This window comes from Colius striatus, chromosome 2, assembly GCF_028858725.1.
Source record: "Colius striatus isolate bColStr4 chromosome 2, bColStr4.1.hap1, whole genome shotgun sequence".
Lineage (NCBI taxonomy): Eukaryota > Metazoa > Chordata > Aves > Coliiformes > Coliidae > Colius > Colius striatus.
Window position 1 is genome coordinate 87,204,689 of NC_084760.1, and position 19,491 is coordinate 87,224,179.

Sequence of the window (19,491 nt, forward strand, 5' to 3'; positions counted from 1 at the left end):
TGGGTTTGAAAACCTCCAAGGATGGAGACTCCACACCCTCCCTGGGCACCCTGTGCCAGGGCTCCCTCACCCTCACAGGAAAGATTTTCCTTGTGTTTTAAGTGGAACTTTTTGTGATCCAAATTATTGAGTCCATTACCCCTCGTCCTGGTGCTGGAGACAACAAAAAAAAGTGCTGCCTCATTCTCCTGACATGCACCGTTTAGGTCTGTAAAATTTTTTTCTGTTTTCTGACATATAATGATAACAAGATAAGAATATTCAGTTGTTACCTTGATAATGAACAACTACACTATTCTTGGTTTGAATGTTTGGTTGTGTTTTTAAAAAAACCCTTCTGCTGTGTTATATCACCACTGCACATCACTTTTAAGACAAACAACAAATAAATGCATTCGCAGTGCCTATCAAGTTGTGGTAAGAATGAACCAGATGGTCCCTTGTCTTATAAGTAATACTTTGCCCATAGCAATTCTCAAAGCCAAAGCATCAAAATATATATTACTTTATTGACTTCAGCCAGGCCATTTTAGACTTAATTCCCTAAATAAATAGATGGATATGAAAGTGTATATGAAAGACAAGAGAATTATCATGAGTAAAGAGGTTAAACTTCTAAATTAAGCCCAGAACTCCATCTCAGCCTTCGAGTTGTACTTCCACCATTGCATAATCTTTTTTCATTAGATGGTAGGTGTTTTCTCTTTAAGAAGACGGTACCAGCCTGACAGTAAGGTACACTGTAGTGCAGTAAGCTGTGTGTGGTTCACACTGATGTGCTCCCACAAGTCTTCCGCAAAAGCCCTATGCAGTCCACCTGCCAGGGGCCAGTTTAGCCCCTGAACACTTTGAAGGAGCATAGACTATACTTACATTCTAAATGCATATATACACTGAAACCACCTGTTCCATAAGCATAGTTTTTCCCCACAGTTAGGCAAACGCATCAATAACTACAACCTTTCTTTCACCTCTACTGTCTTTACACAGGGCAGCACCAACATCCAGAAACACTACAAAGGCTGCATAGTAGTAAGCATGGTAGTAGTCCAGTTGCCCGGTGCAGTAGGCAACTTTTCATTTTAATGACAATTACTTTTCACATTTTCAATTATTTGGATAAACACTTTTTCAGTAGAGACATTGAAAATGGTCTACAAAAAAAAAAGCTTCTATGCACTTAAAAATAGATCATCATCATCTACAAGGCTTTTAGACAGATAAACACACAATATATTCAAAATTCAAGTGAAACAATTTTTATGCACCATAAAAACTGATATGCATCACTGGGTAAAAATGGATTGTTTGCCTTTGGAGTAAACATGCTTTTACTCACAATCTTCCAGGCAATTAGCTAAACAACTGTTTTAATTAACGCTCTGGAATCTATCAAGCATTGAAATGTGCCATCACTGATGAGCAACAGTTACGAGTTGGTAGTCCAATCATAGGCAAGAGGAATTCTAGCTCCTTTCTAAGCATATTTCTTAACATTTCCAGATAAGTTGCCCTACCATAAATCAATAGTAATTATTTTACTGCCCCAGAGTTACATGAAGAGTAATTATTACAACCCGAGCACAAACAGCATGGTGCTGCTTTGCCTACATATGAAATTACATACGGAAGACAATTATACCTCACTTTTTAAAATTTAGTTCTGATTTTCACATAACACAAAAAAACACGACTGTGTCCTTCATCTGTGGCAGCAACCCATTTCCCCTTGCTATTTGTAACTCCCAAAAAACTCCCCCTCCTGCAGTTCCCTGCCACCCTAGGCAGCCGCTTCCCATTACTGGCAAGAGTAGCACATGAAGGAGCTGCATTTGCTACACACTCAGAGCCAAACCAAACAGAGAAAAGCAACACACGGACCACAAACTAAGTCGGAACACAGGAGTTTCAATTTTTAAGAAACAAAGCATGCTAAGCCAAAGATTGTACTGTTTTCTATTATTAACAACTTCCTTGAAGTTAATCAAATTAACACCCGGTGAGCTAGTTGAAAAAAGAAAAGAAACCACCCTACATTAACAGTTCAATTTCCAAAGCAAGGCACGCTTGCACCACACCATTCTGTTTCTGTCAAGTGCATTTGCTAAATGCTAAATGCATATGCATTCCATAAGTTTAGATTGCCAGATTCTAAAAAAAAAGCCCCGTGTTTGACATTCATAGAAAATTGAGGGAAAAAAGTAGCAGTAGAAAGACTTTATAGCTAGCTGGAATTAAAATTCCACCCAGGGGTATCTGCATGGGATTAGAGCAATTGTCCTCTTATAAATAATAAGGAGCTGCTGCATATCACCTCTCTTTGTTTATATGCTCTCCATAAAGTAAGATAAATCACTTAGGGAAAAGAAGAAGACGACAGATTAAGTGGGTGTTTTACCAAAAACATCTGTAATTGGTGAGTAAAAAGAGTGAGGTGAGACTTCTAACTGTGTCAGAAGGCGGCTGGCAAAGTCTAATGGCTGCAACAGAGAACCTGAGTCAAAAGCTTTTTTTTCACATGTAACTCCAGGCTTTATGTATTTCACTTTATCTCTGAGGAAAGATTAAAAAGCTAGAGATATGTAGATGGCTGTTTGTTTGTCAGTACTTTGCATTTCTCATTCCCATCTTGCTGAATTCCAGACATTTGCCAGGAACACTATCTGTCAATCACACTTAAAGTGGATGAACTAAGCTTTTACCATCAATCATTTATATTCCCTGCTGGATTTGTGGGCTGAAGACCTTTTCCACCGTCAGCTCAGTATGCACTGGAAAGTGAAATAGTTTTTCGCCTTTTATGTTTCCTTGTTTGCTTTAATTATAATAACAAGTCCCCAAACCCTGATATATTTAAACACAGAGGAATTATTTTATAAAACCAGCAGTTTCTGTTTCCATATTCATTCTTTCTCAATCTTTTCTCCATGTCAGATTTGTTATTCTTCTTATGAGTAAAAAGAGAATTTCTCAGTTACCACTGCAAATTCAGCCCGACTCAGGCAAAAGGTCAAGAGACATTGCCTGTCTCCTGAAAGCAGCACCAGTGATGAAGGTCTGGCTATTGCAACTTAGCCAAGTGTTTTGCTGATTCTGTTTAAGAAAAGAACCACACTCACATATAACTGCTGTTTTGCCTTGGTTTGCCTACCAGAACTACCCTTAGGTTTTTTTACTGCTACAAACAGAAAGTATTGAAGAATCATAGAATGGTAGGGACTAGAAGGGACCTCTAGAAATCATCTAGCCCAACCTCCCTGCTAAAGCAAGTCCACCTAGATCAGGTCACACAGGGATGTGTCCAGGCAGGTTTGGGAACCTCCAGAGGAGAAGACTCCACACCCTCCCTGGGCAGCCTGTGCCAGGGCTCCCTCACTCTCACAGGAAAGAAATTTTTCTCAGACAGAAGATATTCCAACCCTACTCTGAAAAAATATGACTCTGTGTGGAAGACTTAACTAATACTAACTAAACTTGGTTCACTTTCTGGTTCTGGGCGTCTGGGAGTTGTAGAGCACTTTTGGCATGATAGCAGCTGGGTAAGAAGATGAACCCATGGGTTCATGTGCTGAAGGTCTCACAAGTCAGTATGGTCTTTGATGGTATTCACATGAATTCACGGATTTTCAGCCCATCACACAAAATATTCATGTTAGAATATTCAGAGATTCACAAATAAATAGTAATAGCTGTTACAGCAGCCAACACCAGAATCTAGCTCAAATCCCTTCCAAATCTGCCTTCATCTGTGTGTTTGAGCTACAGAAGAATTGTGATCTGACATAGTCTCAGCAGACCTAAAGATAAGCTAGAATAACCAAACACTGCTTTACAGTACCTCAGGAGCAACACAGCACTAGCATATCCTGAAAATCAGGTGTTGGCAAATACTGTTATCTGTGATGTTGATCCACAGCAGCTGCCACACCTGTGCAATGACTTTCCCACTGGCCTGTACCCTTAGAGTTTGTTCTCCACCTCCAAGCAGTAGTAGAAGACATCAACTGCTGTAAAGGCAAACACAGATTCTCTGTGTGTCAGTCTCCATTCTAGTGACTACTCAGTTAAAATGCTGATAAAACTTACAAACAAACAAAAACCTTTGCCTGAGTTTTTTAAAGTTTTTCATTTTTCCTCCTGAACAGATCTGAACACAACCAGAAGATCTGAAGTTAGTCCATGTCACAAGGGTCTACATATTCTCTTCAAGCATAATTCCACTAAGGACAGTGTATTTATCCCTAGTGTGCAAAGCCAGTGATGTCAGACTCACGTCAAACTCCTTCTGTGATGCCACATGTCTATTTGACCTCAACTGAAAATCTTTCCCTCTTCTCTCTTCCCTCATCTCCACCTTCTATGAGCAGCGTGTGCAATTTATTTTTTCCCTTTTTACAGAGAGAAGAAAGATTCAAAGAAAACAGAGGCACTAGAGCAAAACTAATTTTTTCTCTTGGTACATTGTTTTAAGGTAACAAATACCTGTCAGCCAAAAAAAACCAGCTATCGTTTGGCATCAAGGTAGAGTGTTCAGTATCTATCCCACAGATATTCTGCACAACTTGACAGCCACTGAAGAGCCTGTAGTTTAGCCCTCCAACACAGTACAGCTGTCAGGAGATTATGCATGGAAGTGATTTACTGCTTTGAGTTTTCTTAAGATTTCACAAGTGTAAACTGAGACACATCATGAGAAGTGAATAACAAATGGCACTGCAGAGAATATACTATTTTTTATTAACCAGAGGTTTTAATTGTTCCTCTATTAAGACCACAAGGGAACAAAGGCAAGAGTACTAGTGCTACAGAAACAAGAAGTGTTACAGTGATAATAAACTGAAGTTGCACTTCCAGTGCATTGCCTGGTGCAAAAATAGAAACACAGCGTATCTGTTCATGTTCTAAAACACAGCTTGGCAACATTTTGCAGACAGTTTACTATACAACTGCACCAATTTTCTCTGTTGAAGCACATCACTGTACAGGCAAAATAAAAACATTTATTTTAGAGCAGACTATGAGTAGCAACAACATGAATTAGTTACAGCTAACATTTCTGTTATTACTAATGCATTTATTTGCGTGGCTGAATAGAGTGTGGATTATATTTCACTATTTGACTTACTGTGATGAGAAGAAGAGTTTTAAAATGTCAACTGAGTCCTGCCAGGCTTATTCACAAAAAAGCTAGGAGGTTTCACCAAAATCTGAATAATTTATCCTTAATTTGCTTTTTAGTGGTTACTGTAAAAAAATGCTTTAAGTATGTTTTCAGCTCATACAAATTCAGAAGATATGGAAGTTGCCACCTCAAATAACTAGAGTCACAAATGTATTTGAACTTATTTGTATTGGTTAAGTAATAAGAAAAACACAGCTCAGTCTGTGTTGCCATTGTGTGGATAGCATTAGTTCTCTGATCAAAAAACCTTTGAGAGGCTTAGATTGCAATATCCTCAGAGTTACTTCCTGATGACACAGATACAGGCTCCACGTTACAGCTATTGCTTGAAGCTTACATTAAAGGGCCAATATTCGATTTTTCTGTTTCAGACAAAAGGATTCACTAGAGTTTAAAATAGCGGATACACCTTCTGAAATAGATTAAGTAAATATTTTGAAAACCTCACAAAGTTCATATCTGTAGTATACTTGATTTTACTTAATGTTTTCAACGACTCCTTGAGGATAAATTTAACAACACTTCAAAAACATACCTCTGAAAATAAGTTTTCATTTGAAACATAGAGAAAACAAGGAAAAACAAGTGTTCTGTGAAAACTTATTTTATGGAATTTTAAAATTTTTCTTTGGCTTTCCAGTTAAAAAAAACCAAAACACATTCTTCCTACAAAATGTTGAGATACAAACAAAACCCTACCCAAAACAAAAATGAAAAGTAATTCAGTTGGTCACCTGCCAGAAATCAGGGCCTCTATAGAAATCCGAGTTCTTTGTTAAACTACCATTTCTACCTTGTCATACCTCTGTTTGGTTTATACACACAAACACGATGGGCAAGCCTTCCTAGCACAGCCTGAAATATCAAGGAACATGCTGGAATTAAAAGCCTCATCTCTACCACATCTCAGTTTCAGCTGCCAGTGTGTCACGGATGTCTGTTGCCAGTGCTCTGACAGACATTACCACCTTCCAATGGGGACTTCGTCCATATCTGATGGTGTCAGACTACTTAAGAGTACATAAATTTGCAACAACATAAAAAATGAAATGACATAAAAAATCCAATCAACGAATTTGAACTGCCAGGAAGTTCATAACTGAGGGCTCTATTCACAGCAAATCCCCCTTTTCCCCAGTTACTCTAGCAAGTCATTAATCAAGTGTTTTTAAAATCTGTTTTTCCAAAGCCATGTACAGTCTAAGAACATCTGTACATAGCAGTGGACAAGGGCTTTGGAGACTCCTACTTCTATTGCTCTACCAGAAGTTAGGAATAGAACAAGTAATGTCTGCAGATGTCTCAAAATAGGCAGCTCCTGATGTCAGCCCACACTACATTTTCTAGATGTCTGGAGGACGGGAATAAGGACTACTCTCTGGAATAAACCTGTATTTCTGAATAAAAGTTTTAATGCTGCTCCTACAGCTACTGTGAAATTAAAATTTTGTATTTATGCCACTATCTTTTAAACAGTTTAGCCAGATCTCCATTTCTACTCCTCTTGCCAATAGTGTTCTTGGACATGCATTGAGGAAATTGTTCCTTCAACTGATGTTCACTAAATCACTTCATAAAAATATGCAACTTGTCTGACCTGCTTATATAGGTCAACCTGGGGAAAAAAAAAGCTTTAAACTATAAATAGGAAAAGCACAATAGAACTACTGAAGATAAGGCTGGATTTTCATTTCAATCATTCCTTTTTCAAATAATTGGTAGTCACATTACAGTTTTATTCAATAGCACAAACAATGCTGTGATGTTAAGATACTGTTTTCGAAAACAATAAGCAAACTAATTCCATCTGTAATCTTGCAACTGCTCCTTAAGCCTAAAACCACAGCAGCTTGGTATTTTTAACACAGAGAGGTAAATATAAATTTAAAACTCAGGTGAAAAAACAATGATGTAGAGAAGCAAGGGATTTTTTCAAAGGCTTGGCATTAAATGACAACAGGCCCCAAACCAAACAAATTATGAAAATGGGGTTGTACACAAAGCAGTTCAGTTTAAGGTAATCTGAGTTAGCTCAGGTATGGGGGGACAGTATAAAGATAGCAGCCTGGGATTTTCACAGTTAACTTATCTGACATCTTTAAGTATGCTGAGAAGCAATCTTCACACAATTGTGTGGAAGATGCAATGATTTTTCCACTGAGAAGGTCTATGAAAATATTTCTGCACTGCTATTTTCCCTCCTCTAAAACAAACCATTCCTGTGGTGTGGTTGCCCTTGCAGTTTGCACCATCCTATCTGGGTGCAAATCTGTCACACCAAAATCTGAATCAAACCTCTTCTGTCTACATCTGAATGAAATGCTAAATGAGTAAAGCTAAAGCAATTGTAAAGAAAACAAACAATTATTCTTGAAATGTTCCTTTAAGATTGCAATTAGATCAAATTAAATCAGCAGGAATTCCTCCACATAAAGCAAATGGAGCGTTTAATATCCTGCTGAAACAAAACACAGCATGCCAAGCTCTCCTACAGTATCATGTCAAAACCACAGTCTCCAATCTTGTCACTGTTATAGCTTTGTAAATAACAATAAAACATCTGTATTTCAGAGACATCAAATTTTCACTTTCTCAATTCACATGTGATCATGGAAGTAAATCTATGTATATCTTCTGGACATTTCTCCCCCACAATCCCCCCGTAAAAAAGGAAAAAGTTATATATCCCACTTTCCCCTGATGGTGAAAAAGGCATCCAAATCTAAACTATAAATTCCCATTCTTGACATTCTGCCTACTGTATGCTTTCATACTTATATAATGTCTACATTCTGTTATTTCCCTTCAGCTTTGATAGCAGCACAATAACATCAGAAACTGTTCTTGTGTAGGGCGATGCTTGCACTCGATAAATTACCGCCTTGATTTCCTTTCCTATCTCATCCACTTTACCTGCCCTTTGTGGAGTCAAGAGTTGGACTCGATTCTCATGGGTCCCTTTCAACTCAGGATCTTCTATGATTAATATTGTCTGCTAAACCAACAGTCCATAAAAAGAAGTTTATACTTTTGCAAGTTTTTAGCTCAAATAAGGATAGCAAGAATGTAATAAATACGGAACAGCTGGGATGCAACACTTGAGATAAACTGCTTTACTCTTGGGATAAACTGGTGGGGAGGAAGGGTTGTTTTCTAACTAAACCATCTAGAAAATGTTATTTTTCTCATCCATTCCTCAGCTTTGAAGATCACAGTGGTTTTTCAAGGATCTTCTTTTTAAATTGCTAAATAAAGGCTTAAAAGCTCGCAGTCTCTAATCAAATCCACAAGACTAACCTCTAGTCTTCCCATTCATACACACAGTGTCCTCTTGCAGAGATCGTCAAGACCACTTCAGCAACTCTGAACAATTCACATAAGTGGAGATTGGCTGTTCAGTCAGGCCCTCTAGGAGTCATTAATGGACAAATTTTGCAGCAGTCTGAAACTTTAAGGACAAGACACTGCTTTCCCCACTTTTCACCAGGAAAAAAAACCAAAAAAAAGCCTGTCATACCAATTTCAAGGGTCTTCTCCTCCTCTAGCTCCTAACTGGAATGTTTTCCTAAACTTCAAAGATTACCTCAATCTCAAACAGAAAGGGTTGGAAGAATCAAGAGATAATATTTACTTGCTTCTTTCACATTTCCTAGAGAAGAGGGATTTTCTGTTCAATCTAGGAGTACAATGATGTCAGTCATATCTAACCACTATTTTTTATATTACTAGACATCTTGTGCATACTTGTTAACACAATATAAACTCTTTTCTAACAAGCCTTGTCTACTCCTCCCATGTATTTCTAGAAAACACTTACTAAAAATTAATTTTGCAACTATGCCAGTTATTTTCTGTAATTTTCATTAAATTCTCTGTGCACATATGCAATTGGAGACATAACACATGAATCAGTATTTCCTCTAGCAATGGTGAGGAGAGATTAAATAGGTCCAGACTAAAAGGCTGGAGGACTATGGAAGCACACTGCTAGCCCAGCAATGGCCCTTCACCTGCTCAGCTAGACTTCTAATGTTAGCTTCTTGATGATCACAATTTCAAGCAACTTATGTTTTTGCACTGCACTAGGGAAATGCATACCTTCATAGTGTAAAAAAAATATATTAAAAGTGCATTGAAAGACCATTCAGGTCTTCAAATTTCCCTAAATGAGAAACAACTACTAGCTACGCAGGCTTATTTTGTACTTCTACTACTATTTCAAAGAAAGCTGCAGTCAGACCTTATGGTCCCTGCCTGGAACACATTTAATTCAGGAGGAATCTTTTATGAAGATATTTGTTAAATTAAAATGTAGCAAATCTCTTCTGAACATGAGTAAATTTTAATTTTGCAAAGACCTGAGATAAGGTCAGGCTTTCAGATGGCCAGTGACTCAGCCTGAAAGCTCTGCAACAAGGCAGAGAAACTAGAGCTGCTAAATGAAGTCCACGTAAATGGTTGATTATTTTTAACAGTGAAAAAACAGCCCATTTTCTCTAAGCACACTTGGATGAATGGGTAAGTTTTTAAGCAAGAGTAGTTCAAAGAGATATATCAGACTCAGACAGATACTGCAGCATCAGCCCAAACGGGAAGGCTTAGAAAACTGAAGAGGAAAATCAAGTTGAAAACAGTTTCTTCATGGAAGTCCTGCATGACCTATGCTTCACTCAGTTCTCTACAGAGCAGGGACTATGTGATTTGTCTCTGTCTTCCATAAAGTGCTAAGTGTACATCAGTGCTTCACCCTACACAGTAAAAATAGTGCAGATGGAAGAACTGTGAAAACAGAATTTTATTTCACCCAAGCAGCTTCCCACAAGCTGATCTTCACTTCTACATAACCCCACCTGTTTACTTAACACATCAACATAGAAAACCATAGTAATTCAGTGGCTTGCCTTGCTACATCTTCCTTTTCTGACCCATTTATATTAGAATGAATCACAAATAAAGAAATAACCCCGCTTAAATGTAGCTTTCTACTTTTTGGGAGTTTGCTTCTTTGATACATCAAATCCAAAGATGGTGCTGCATGAAAACCATCAATTTCTTTATTCCAGCAGAATGTTCGGATAGAATTAAAAAATACATCTTTTATCTTTACAAGTCAAACTTTGCACAGAAGATATCAATTTCTTCAAATGTAAATATTGTCAAGATACATATTTTTTCAAATGTACTCATTTCGTGTTTCTCTCCAAGTCAAATTAATGGGGAAGACAATCTTTGGGGATATACAAAAAAAAATGTATTGTTTCAGTGCCAGTCTGTGTCTAATTTCTTCCAACTCAGTATCCATATTAATCCAAGTCAATCTAAGTCAGTGTTTTGTTCTAAGAACATAAGCCTGAACTGAGAATATACCTGTCTCTTGGGTGTTAACACATAACTGATCTGGATTCAAGAGTACACAATACACTGCAAATTCCAGGGCAACACAATACACTTTTACATGCCAGCCTGCCAAGGAGAAATTACTTCAGAAGTTGAAAACGTTACATATGAATCGATCCCTTAAGGATTAAGCGTTGTTTGCCTTTGGTTTTTATGTAATGCTGTATAGAAGCAACACAGACTAATTTAGAGATGCGATTCTTTATTGTAAGGAAGATAGAGGCAAATTGCAAAGGTTGCTTTATTGAGTGACAGCTAAAGTTGAGCAAATAATTCACCTTGAATAATTTATACACTTATTTTTTATTTCCATTTCAACAATGTCTGAGAGACGATTACAGTCTAACATACCTGTTAACTGAAATTACCTTACGGAATTCTTCACATGGTTTGCTGTTACATGCCTGATGTTCATAGCTATGCTTAGCTGTGACTGGTAAACAAAATTTATAGCATAGGCTGTTCTGGCTGAATGACCAGCAACAATCACATTTCTTGTACAATGTAGATGTAGGGATTTTTTTCTTTGTAGTGCCTTGTTTTATCTGATGTACTTTTATCAAGAACTTGACAAATTCAGCTGAACGTGAAATTTAAAGAAAAAAAAATAAAATCATTGCTATGCTACTGATAAGAAAACAGTACAAAAAAGTTAGGGAGGAAATCCTGACCAATCTCCTGCAGCATCCTTCAGTAATGTAGATAGTTGCATTATGCAATGCTGAAGGAGAAGAAAGTCCAACTGATGTAGAATAGTGAAAAAACTTAAGGTAACTAATGACATCACTTCTTATCAGGATAGAGAAACCTTCAACAGAAGGCTTCACAGCCTGGGGGAGGAAGGTACATAGACATGTGGAAGGAAATAAATTCCTTAGTCCAGAAACTGAAACACAAAAATTGATACACGTTTATCCAAAATGCAATCTCAAGGAATCACAGATAGATTCCACTTCATTTTGCTTTCCTCTCTGATCACAATATTCTAAATTTTATTTTACTTTAAAAGAGATAAATATTATTTCAAATATTATTTCAATGTGACATCTTAAATAAATCTCATCTGAAATTTTTCAGGAAGAGTGGATTATTATCAGGGAGTGAAAGGGAGGCAAAGAAGCCAGGCACTTTAAATTCAAGTTTTCAAAAGTCCTTGGTGGAGATTCTAAGGAAAAGAGATGTGGCAAGACAGGAAGAACCCCAAGAATGATCAGAATCTCAATCCTCCAAAGACCAGAAGAAAGAGGGTGGAAGCAATCTGGAGATGATTTACCAACATGGAAGAGGAAGGACAATAAAACATAGTTCACTAAGATGTAGTAAAGCTAACTTGACAGAAGGCTTTCAAAGAATGAGTTAAGTGCTTGAGTGGAAGAGGCTGTAAAACCGCTCTATATTTGTGCACAACGCATACTTATCATCTGTGAAACTCACCCAATATAGCAACAACTTCATCATCCTGGATTACTTCCAAAGACCCCGAAACCACAAAACAAAGGCTGTCAACGCTCTCGCCAGCATGGTAGATGAGATCTCCTGGGGCACAGTGCACTGTCTGAAACTCCATGGCAAGTGCTCGAAGGCACCCATCGCTCGCCAGCCTGAAGGCTGGGTGCTCCTTGAAAACTTTGCGGTTCAGGTGCACGCAGATATCTGCTCTCATGTCCTTGGGGCATATCTGCAAAACCTGAGAAGGAAAATAAACAATCAGTTCCTGTGTATGGTCTGTGTGTGTCTATTATCCCTAGCTTACCAAGTTTAAAAACTACTTTCCTCCTTCTTCCAAAATTTCTAATCTCAGTCCATACATTTATTTTTGTATTATTTATACATATAAGCCACAATACTAACTCTACTTTACAACACCTGAAGGAAAAAGTTTTAATCTCAGCAACGTGCTCTTCTGGATATTGAATTACCAGGATAAGGCCTCAGGTTTTAAAGACAATAAAACTGAGAGCACAGCAATACAGAAAGTAGTGCAGAAAAGCTTCCTGAAGGATTGTTTCCAGAGGGTAGGTCACTCTTTTGATAGACAGGTCCCATGAAAAGCCTGTACAAGTTACATGCTGCAAGTAAGAAAAGATTGTACAGAGAAATGTAATCTCATATCTCTTTGGAAAAAAAAAAGTTCTTAAAAGTTCCAATAACTCATAATACTTTGGTATGCAGGTATTCAAATTCACCTCTCAGTGGCAGTAACAAGTTTTCTGCTCACACAAGAAAAAGTCTTTAAGGTATGATACTGTGTTGGGCAACTTTTGATCTTCCAAATGCGACACTCCTCAGGGCAACTCACGATCTGTGCTCCTAAGGGTACACAAACTGATGCTTAGCACAGCGGGTACCAACCAGAGCCATTTATGAAGGGTTTTAATACAATACAGACAAATGAGTGGAAAGAATACAAAGCCACTATTGCATGTACAGATTAAAAGTTCCTGGCAAACCCACTGGAAATACATAACATAAACAGGGGTTTGGGATGACAAAATCCTTGGAGGACCATCTGTGATGAAGTACATCTCAGGACATATTATTTGAGAAAAACACTGAATAGTACTAGTCTACCTCTTTTTCTTTTTTTTGGTCCCCCTCAGTAATAACTACTCCATCCAGTTAAGGAGCATTCTAGGTGAGCTTCAGAGTTACTCACACACATTTTCCTGGATGGAAAGAGGTGGCTGCTTCAATGCAAACACTCCTAGAAAACACAAAGGTAACATAGAAAGGACTATGGCTATGCCTGCACCTTGCAATGGGGCTCTGTGTAAGACATGAGCAGAGAACCAAGCTCATAACTGTGTGCACTACACTGGTTCCAGATACTCGCTTCCTTTGCTACACCAAAGGCAAATGACTCTACCACCAATATCATCATCTTTGGCCCACCTCCAAGTATACCTACTATTACAGATATTACTTCTGAAAGAGATATATTTCTATAGTGCTTAAGTGTAGGGCACTCATAGACGATGTTCCTTGGCTGTCCCACAGTGAGCAGTGGCCAAGCCTGCCAGTTCTGTTTTCCAGGCTCACACAAATGGGTTGGGGCAGCCAGACCAGCACTTAACAGGGAATACAGGTAGCAGCCATAGCTGTCTTTGCACTGATCTCATTTACTCTGGCAACAAAAACATTTTGTATTTGCAGATGCTTGCCAAATTTTGCTACTGGAATTACATACACATACACTTCAGTTACTTGAATATCATGCACAAAAAGGGTTGTTATAATAGAAATACTAGTAAGAAAACCTGAATATATAAGTGAATATTTAAAATGAGACTCTTACCCAAAAACCTTTTGCTTTCCTAATCTAAGAAAAAGTTAACTCATTTTCCATTCTCTATTTAGAGAAATAATCTTCAGATTTCACCAAAACAAAGGGATTAAAGACATTTGAGAGTTACAGACTAATGACAGTAGACTTTCATTTGTATGAGAGTTACAAAACATGTCTTTATGGGTTTCTTTTAGAATCTTTCAGTAGCTCTTGGTTAGATTTTGTTATGCTGGCATTTTCTAGACTTAGAGAGTTTGCTTTTTGCTGATTATTCACTCCTTGGCATGCCAGTAGTTAACACTAAACTGACAAGTTTGTGGCCTACAAACTAGTCAGAAAATTGATTCTGTGCTAAGTTCATCTTAATTTGTGTCATCTGTAGAAAGCTGCACTGCATTACACACCAGCACAACTATCACTGTTCTGTCACAGCAGCAATACATGCCTGATTCATTGTGTGACATCCCAGAAGTTATACACAGGCATCAAACCAACAGAGCTCAGATCTGAGAGTTTATAGATTGGCATAGTCATTAGTCCATCCTACACCTGCTAGGTTTTTCTATGCAGATGAAAATTGATTTCTTGGTTTTACAGTCATCACTACTGGCAGCTGCAGTTATTGATAACAACACCATACTAAGCTCTTTGATGTCCTGATAATTGGAGACCTCTTTTCCCTGTTTATTAAGATAACTCTCAAAGGCTACAGTGAGCTGTGTTTGGTTTAGTTATCCTACTGTCTCCAAAGGCATTCTTACAACATTTCTCTCCTTATCAGAGGAAGCCAAGAATGAACTTTGAAGATAAAATAAAACAAACAGGGTTTACATAATAATTTTTTCTTATTGCTTTGTTAAGACTGATTACAGGAGCTTGTTACTGGGAGGTGAATGAAAGCACCAGCATTCATTACACTATGTATCCTCAGATGTTGTCTTTCCACCTTCCTCAAATGTACCTACCTCAAATCCATAACCCTGCACAAAGATATTTCATGAGGAAACAGGCAGAGTAGCTTCTAATCAGCACTATTCAATACTAAAATACCATTTATTTCTGAAAGCTAGTATGACAGACATCCCAGCATCACAGTCTGGGATCTAAATGGCAGATACGCTGAAGACCATTTAGATCTTCAGGACAGCAAACAGTACCCTGTGTAGCCAGTGGTCTCCAGACAGCCCCATGCAAGGCCACATCTGTTCTACTCTTTCATAATGATGTTTCAACAAATAGACAGGAATGAGACTGTTTGCTCCTTAACTGCATCATCTACAGTTTAGAATACTAAATTAAGCCCCCAACCAGAAGGTTGGTGACCAGAGCACTGGTATGATTTCCTGAATGAAGCACTCCACAAACTACATCTCTTTATGAGCAGAACAAAAGTAGTATCTATCTCCATAAAAGCTGGCAGTTAATGCAAAAGCAAGTAGTTGCTTTTGTACATTTGTTCTGGTGAATGAGAACTTTCTTGCAATTTCAGTGAATTAGGATGACAATATTTGCCTCACAGATTTCAAACAATACATTATTATTACAGGAAAGACTTCCAACTTTCACTAATTTTATCAACATTCACACAGAATATTACATTTAATTTCTACAAAGACAAAACAAAATTTACTTTGTATTCAGGCCTACAGAGCTGCAACCTCACACAACAGAAATACTGCAAAGAAAAAGTCTCCTTTGAAGAAATTCTGAGGTTGCGTTAGAACTTACAACTTCTCATTTAGATATCTTCACCATTTACTGAAAATCAAGCTCATTCTTCAACCATTTTTACACTATTTCATGTCATGTCACCACCAAAACATACATACTTTTACCAGTAACGTACATCAGTATGACAGAATAGCCAAAATACTGTATTTGAAAGTTTAAAATTAAAGGAAGCTGCTACTTGGAACTATTTAAAGAATATTTGTCTTCTTTACTAAGAAAGTACCTCCTGTTTATTTTAATGAAATACTTTCAGGATGTGACTTCTTTCCTCGCAGTTTAATTTACTTACCTTTTCAGTATCTATTCCTCTGGACATTGACCAGGTGGAAACGATGTAATCCATCACACGTTCACTCAGTCCTTTAGGGACCTGGTAGAGCTTCAGAAAGTCCCGGACACTGTTCAGCATTTCATGATATCTGTTTGTATTAGCATACATTTGCTGAAATATGGTTGTCACATTGCCAAAAATGGTTGCATACAGAAGGGCTGTACAAAAGAAGAAAAAACAATAGATAAAGTAAACAATAAGTTGTGATGAGCAGTCTGTGTTCCACCGTGCTTTAAGATTGGAAACGTCAGGTCCACAGAAACACACTCAGTATCGGTGCTTTGTCAGGAAGGCCTGATGAGCACAAGCATTTTATAGGTTACCTTCAGCACTATAAATTGAGAACCATCACCACTTTTGTGATGGCAAGTCCTGCCCCATGGAGTTGCTGAAACACAACTATTTGTCCATCAAATAATCCAGTAGTACCCAAAACCTTAAGCAAGCCCAGTGGAAGAAACGTACATTTTAAGACAAATAACTTGACAGCAAATACTTTTAAAATTTTGTCTCTGGTTTACAGCGCCTGTGTTGAAATGCCATCAATGACAGATTTCCAAGCTTTAAGTGCATTACCACAGTAGTAAGCCGAGTCATCATCACCCACCTCAGTGTGACAACAACAATGCATCAAAGCAGAAGATGGAATATGTAATCAACTGCTACCATGGGTCAGTGATTTATAGATGTAAGTTTAATAATACATAAAAACTCGCATTATGTTTTATATTCTTAAGGCAGTGGAACAGCAAGGCCTGAGGCAAGAGCTACAGCCCTCAAAGGCAGACCACTGCTCAGTCCTTCTGGCTGCTGACACAATTAGGAAGCCAGTTGGTTCATAAAGATGGGTTTAAGAATAAATAAAGAGGACATTCTTCCTCTTTATCATTTCCTCTCCTCCAAAACAGGCATCAAATTGACAGTTTTGCGTGTCTTCCACTCAAGATCAAAATAAATTATTGAGAAGTCATATTTATAAAAAGCAGGAGAATATTTTGCTTTACCTAAATACCCCCTTCTGCTGTTTATTTCTTCCCTCTTAAAATAAAAGTAGTATTTCCTCATCCTATTCATTCCTTTGAGAATGCAGCTATTTATTCAGGTCAGTGTTACAGGCAGACATCCTTAAGCCAACTAAAATGCTTCAGGGATTTATGACCAACAAAAATCCTTTGACAATATGCAAGAGAAACTTACAGGATCATCTTTTGCCTGATCATCAACATATGCAATTCAAATTTAGACTTGCTCAAGGCTTTTACACTGCTGATTCTCTACAGAATTTCTTCTTGATGCTGTATGACTTCTTTTTATGTGTTCCTGTAGAAAGCAGCTCTCCCTTTTTCCAACTACCCCTCTGTAGAGATGAGTATAAAAACATATAGAAAAATGTGCAAATTCAAATCGTAAAAACGTGGAGAGTATGGATAGAGATGTCGTGATCAGAAATGTAAAGATTATTTTTCTGTTTAACCTTAACTTCTGCCTAAGCTAAATCATACTGGGAAACCTGATGCAATGAGTACTAAAGAAATGCTCTAAACCACAGATTTACTATAAACGCTTCTTAATCCATGAGTATTTTGTATTTGAACAGCATTACATTCCCCTATGTCTTGTTTTGCTCTCTGTTATAGATGCAAACATACCTTAGGCCCTACTTACATGGACTCCAACCAGGTTTCCTAAGAGAAACCAAATCCAGGACCACTGGCAGGACAACGCAACAGCACAAGGTATCCACGAACAATGTTTTTCTGCCAGTCTGTTTAGCACTGAAAACAGGTGACAGACTAGGAAATGGGTCACAAGCAAATTTTTATCTGCAGATTCCTGGGCAACCACACTTGTATGCATACAACTATAACTTGCTCTCTGGCAAACAGTGAGGCCTGGGATGTATGGCTCTATGCCAGCACAGGTGAAATGAAGTCCCTGCTCTGTCCCATTACTGTCCACCTACATGAAGCCTAAATCAAGAACAGAAATTTGCTTCTTTATTTGATTACTATGAAGCGAACAGTCCTAGAGCAATTTCCACTGCAAACTGCAGCTTTTGTGCTCAAGAACAACAATTATCTTGGCAAGAAAAATTAGTCCTGCCTATATAATTTTTTTGTTTTTTTAAAAAGATTCCCAAACCTACAATCCTTTATTTCTCATTAGCTAACTATTTTATTACTATTAAAGACACATTAAAGCCAAGGATTTCTGCAGCCCAATATTGGGTAAATACATTAGCATATTAAACACTAACCTCTTCTGCATAGAGATAGCTAGCTGTGTGCCTTTCCTTCTTTTCAAAGGAATAATGAAGTCACTGCAGTACACTGCAGTCCCAGAAAGATTTCAGAAGCACACTTTCTACTACAGGAAGAAAGTTAGGCAATTTATGAAAGAGAAAAATCTCCAACACCTTGTCTCCCTGAATGTCAAGATCCCTCAGAAAGGAGAGAGTCCCCAGCCCCGACATTAACATTCTTTTCTGACAATAGATAAAGACAAACACGTTGTCCCCAACAATGTGGCTATCCATTTACAATGCAGTCTGTGTCAGTCCATTTAAATCAATGTTTAAATAACGTCAAAGATAAAAGCATAGTAATTTCAATAGCCAATTACCCACACAAGTGAATCATGAAGGTCAGACACGGGTTGCAAAGGTCACCAAATCATCTGCTACTTTTAATGATGTAACAAATAAGAATAGAAAAATAAATACAAGTCGGTGTAGGTCTCAGCTACCACAGTAAAAGATCTGGGATCTGATTTTAGAATTATCAGAGGAAGAATTTCTATCTGTAAGAATGAGAGGTTTGCAATTACCCCAATTACAGATGTAAGTGCTGCATGCGGTTCCTGAGATGAATCATCAGATTGATGATGATTTGTTCAAAATGCACTCATCCAAAGCCCTTGCATACAAAATATGTGCATAAGAACTATACAGCAACAAGTGAGACCAACATGAACTGGTGAACAGCTCCTTACATCTTGCCCCCCAAGACTTGCACAATCTGCTAAAACTGAACTGCCTTCATTTTCTCATTTTGGAAAGTGATCTAGAAAGTCTCTCTGTCTGCATGTATGTCTTACTTAACAATTAAAAAACCCAAATCAAAGCCCTTTTTACATATTTAAGGAGTAGCTAACCTAAACACTATTCAAAGAACCTGGACTTATGAACAGTAGACGATTTAAATGTAAAATTGTACTCTTGTTTTACCGATAAGTTCCTAGTTTACAACAATGATTGAGTTCATAGATCGCTGATGGAAAGCACCGCCTTGAAAACCTGTTGCACTGTATCACTTCTCACTGAAGACAAAATATAATTGTAAATTAAGCACAAAAATTGCACGGCTCAAAGGCATTTTTCAGATAACACGTTGTGAGGTCACACAAAATTAACATTGATCAGATAAAAAGAAAAGCAAAAATTAATAATTGTGTGGATTATAACATAATTATACGAGCAGAACACATTGTTTTAAAATGTGTAATTAGAACAATGTAAGATCTTATAATTGCTTGAGATTAGGCGTCCTGATTAGTGGCAATTAT

The 19,491-nt window shown here is 37.6% G+C and overlaps 1 protein-coding gene across 1 annotated transcript in view; it reads right to left on the minus strand.

Annotated features, from left to right (window-relative positions):
* KCNH1 (potassium voltage-gated channel subfamily H member 1) overlaps positions 1 to 19,491 on the minus strand; it is a 181,514-nt gene that overhangs the window by 74,447 nt on the left and 87,576 nt on the right. The window contains exons 8-9 of the mRNA XM_061991377.1: positions 15,886 to 16,085; positions 12,014 to 12,266 (exon numbers count right to left, since the gene is read on the minus strand). Of these exons, the coding sequence (XP_061847361.1) occupies positions 12,014 to 12,266; positions 15,886 to 16,085 (453 nt within the window). The remainder of the gene's footprint in view (positions 1 to 12,013; positions 12,267 to 15,885; positions 16,086 to 19,491) is intronic.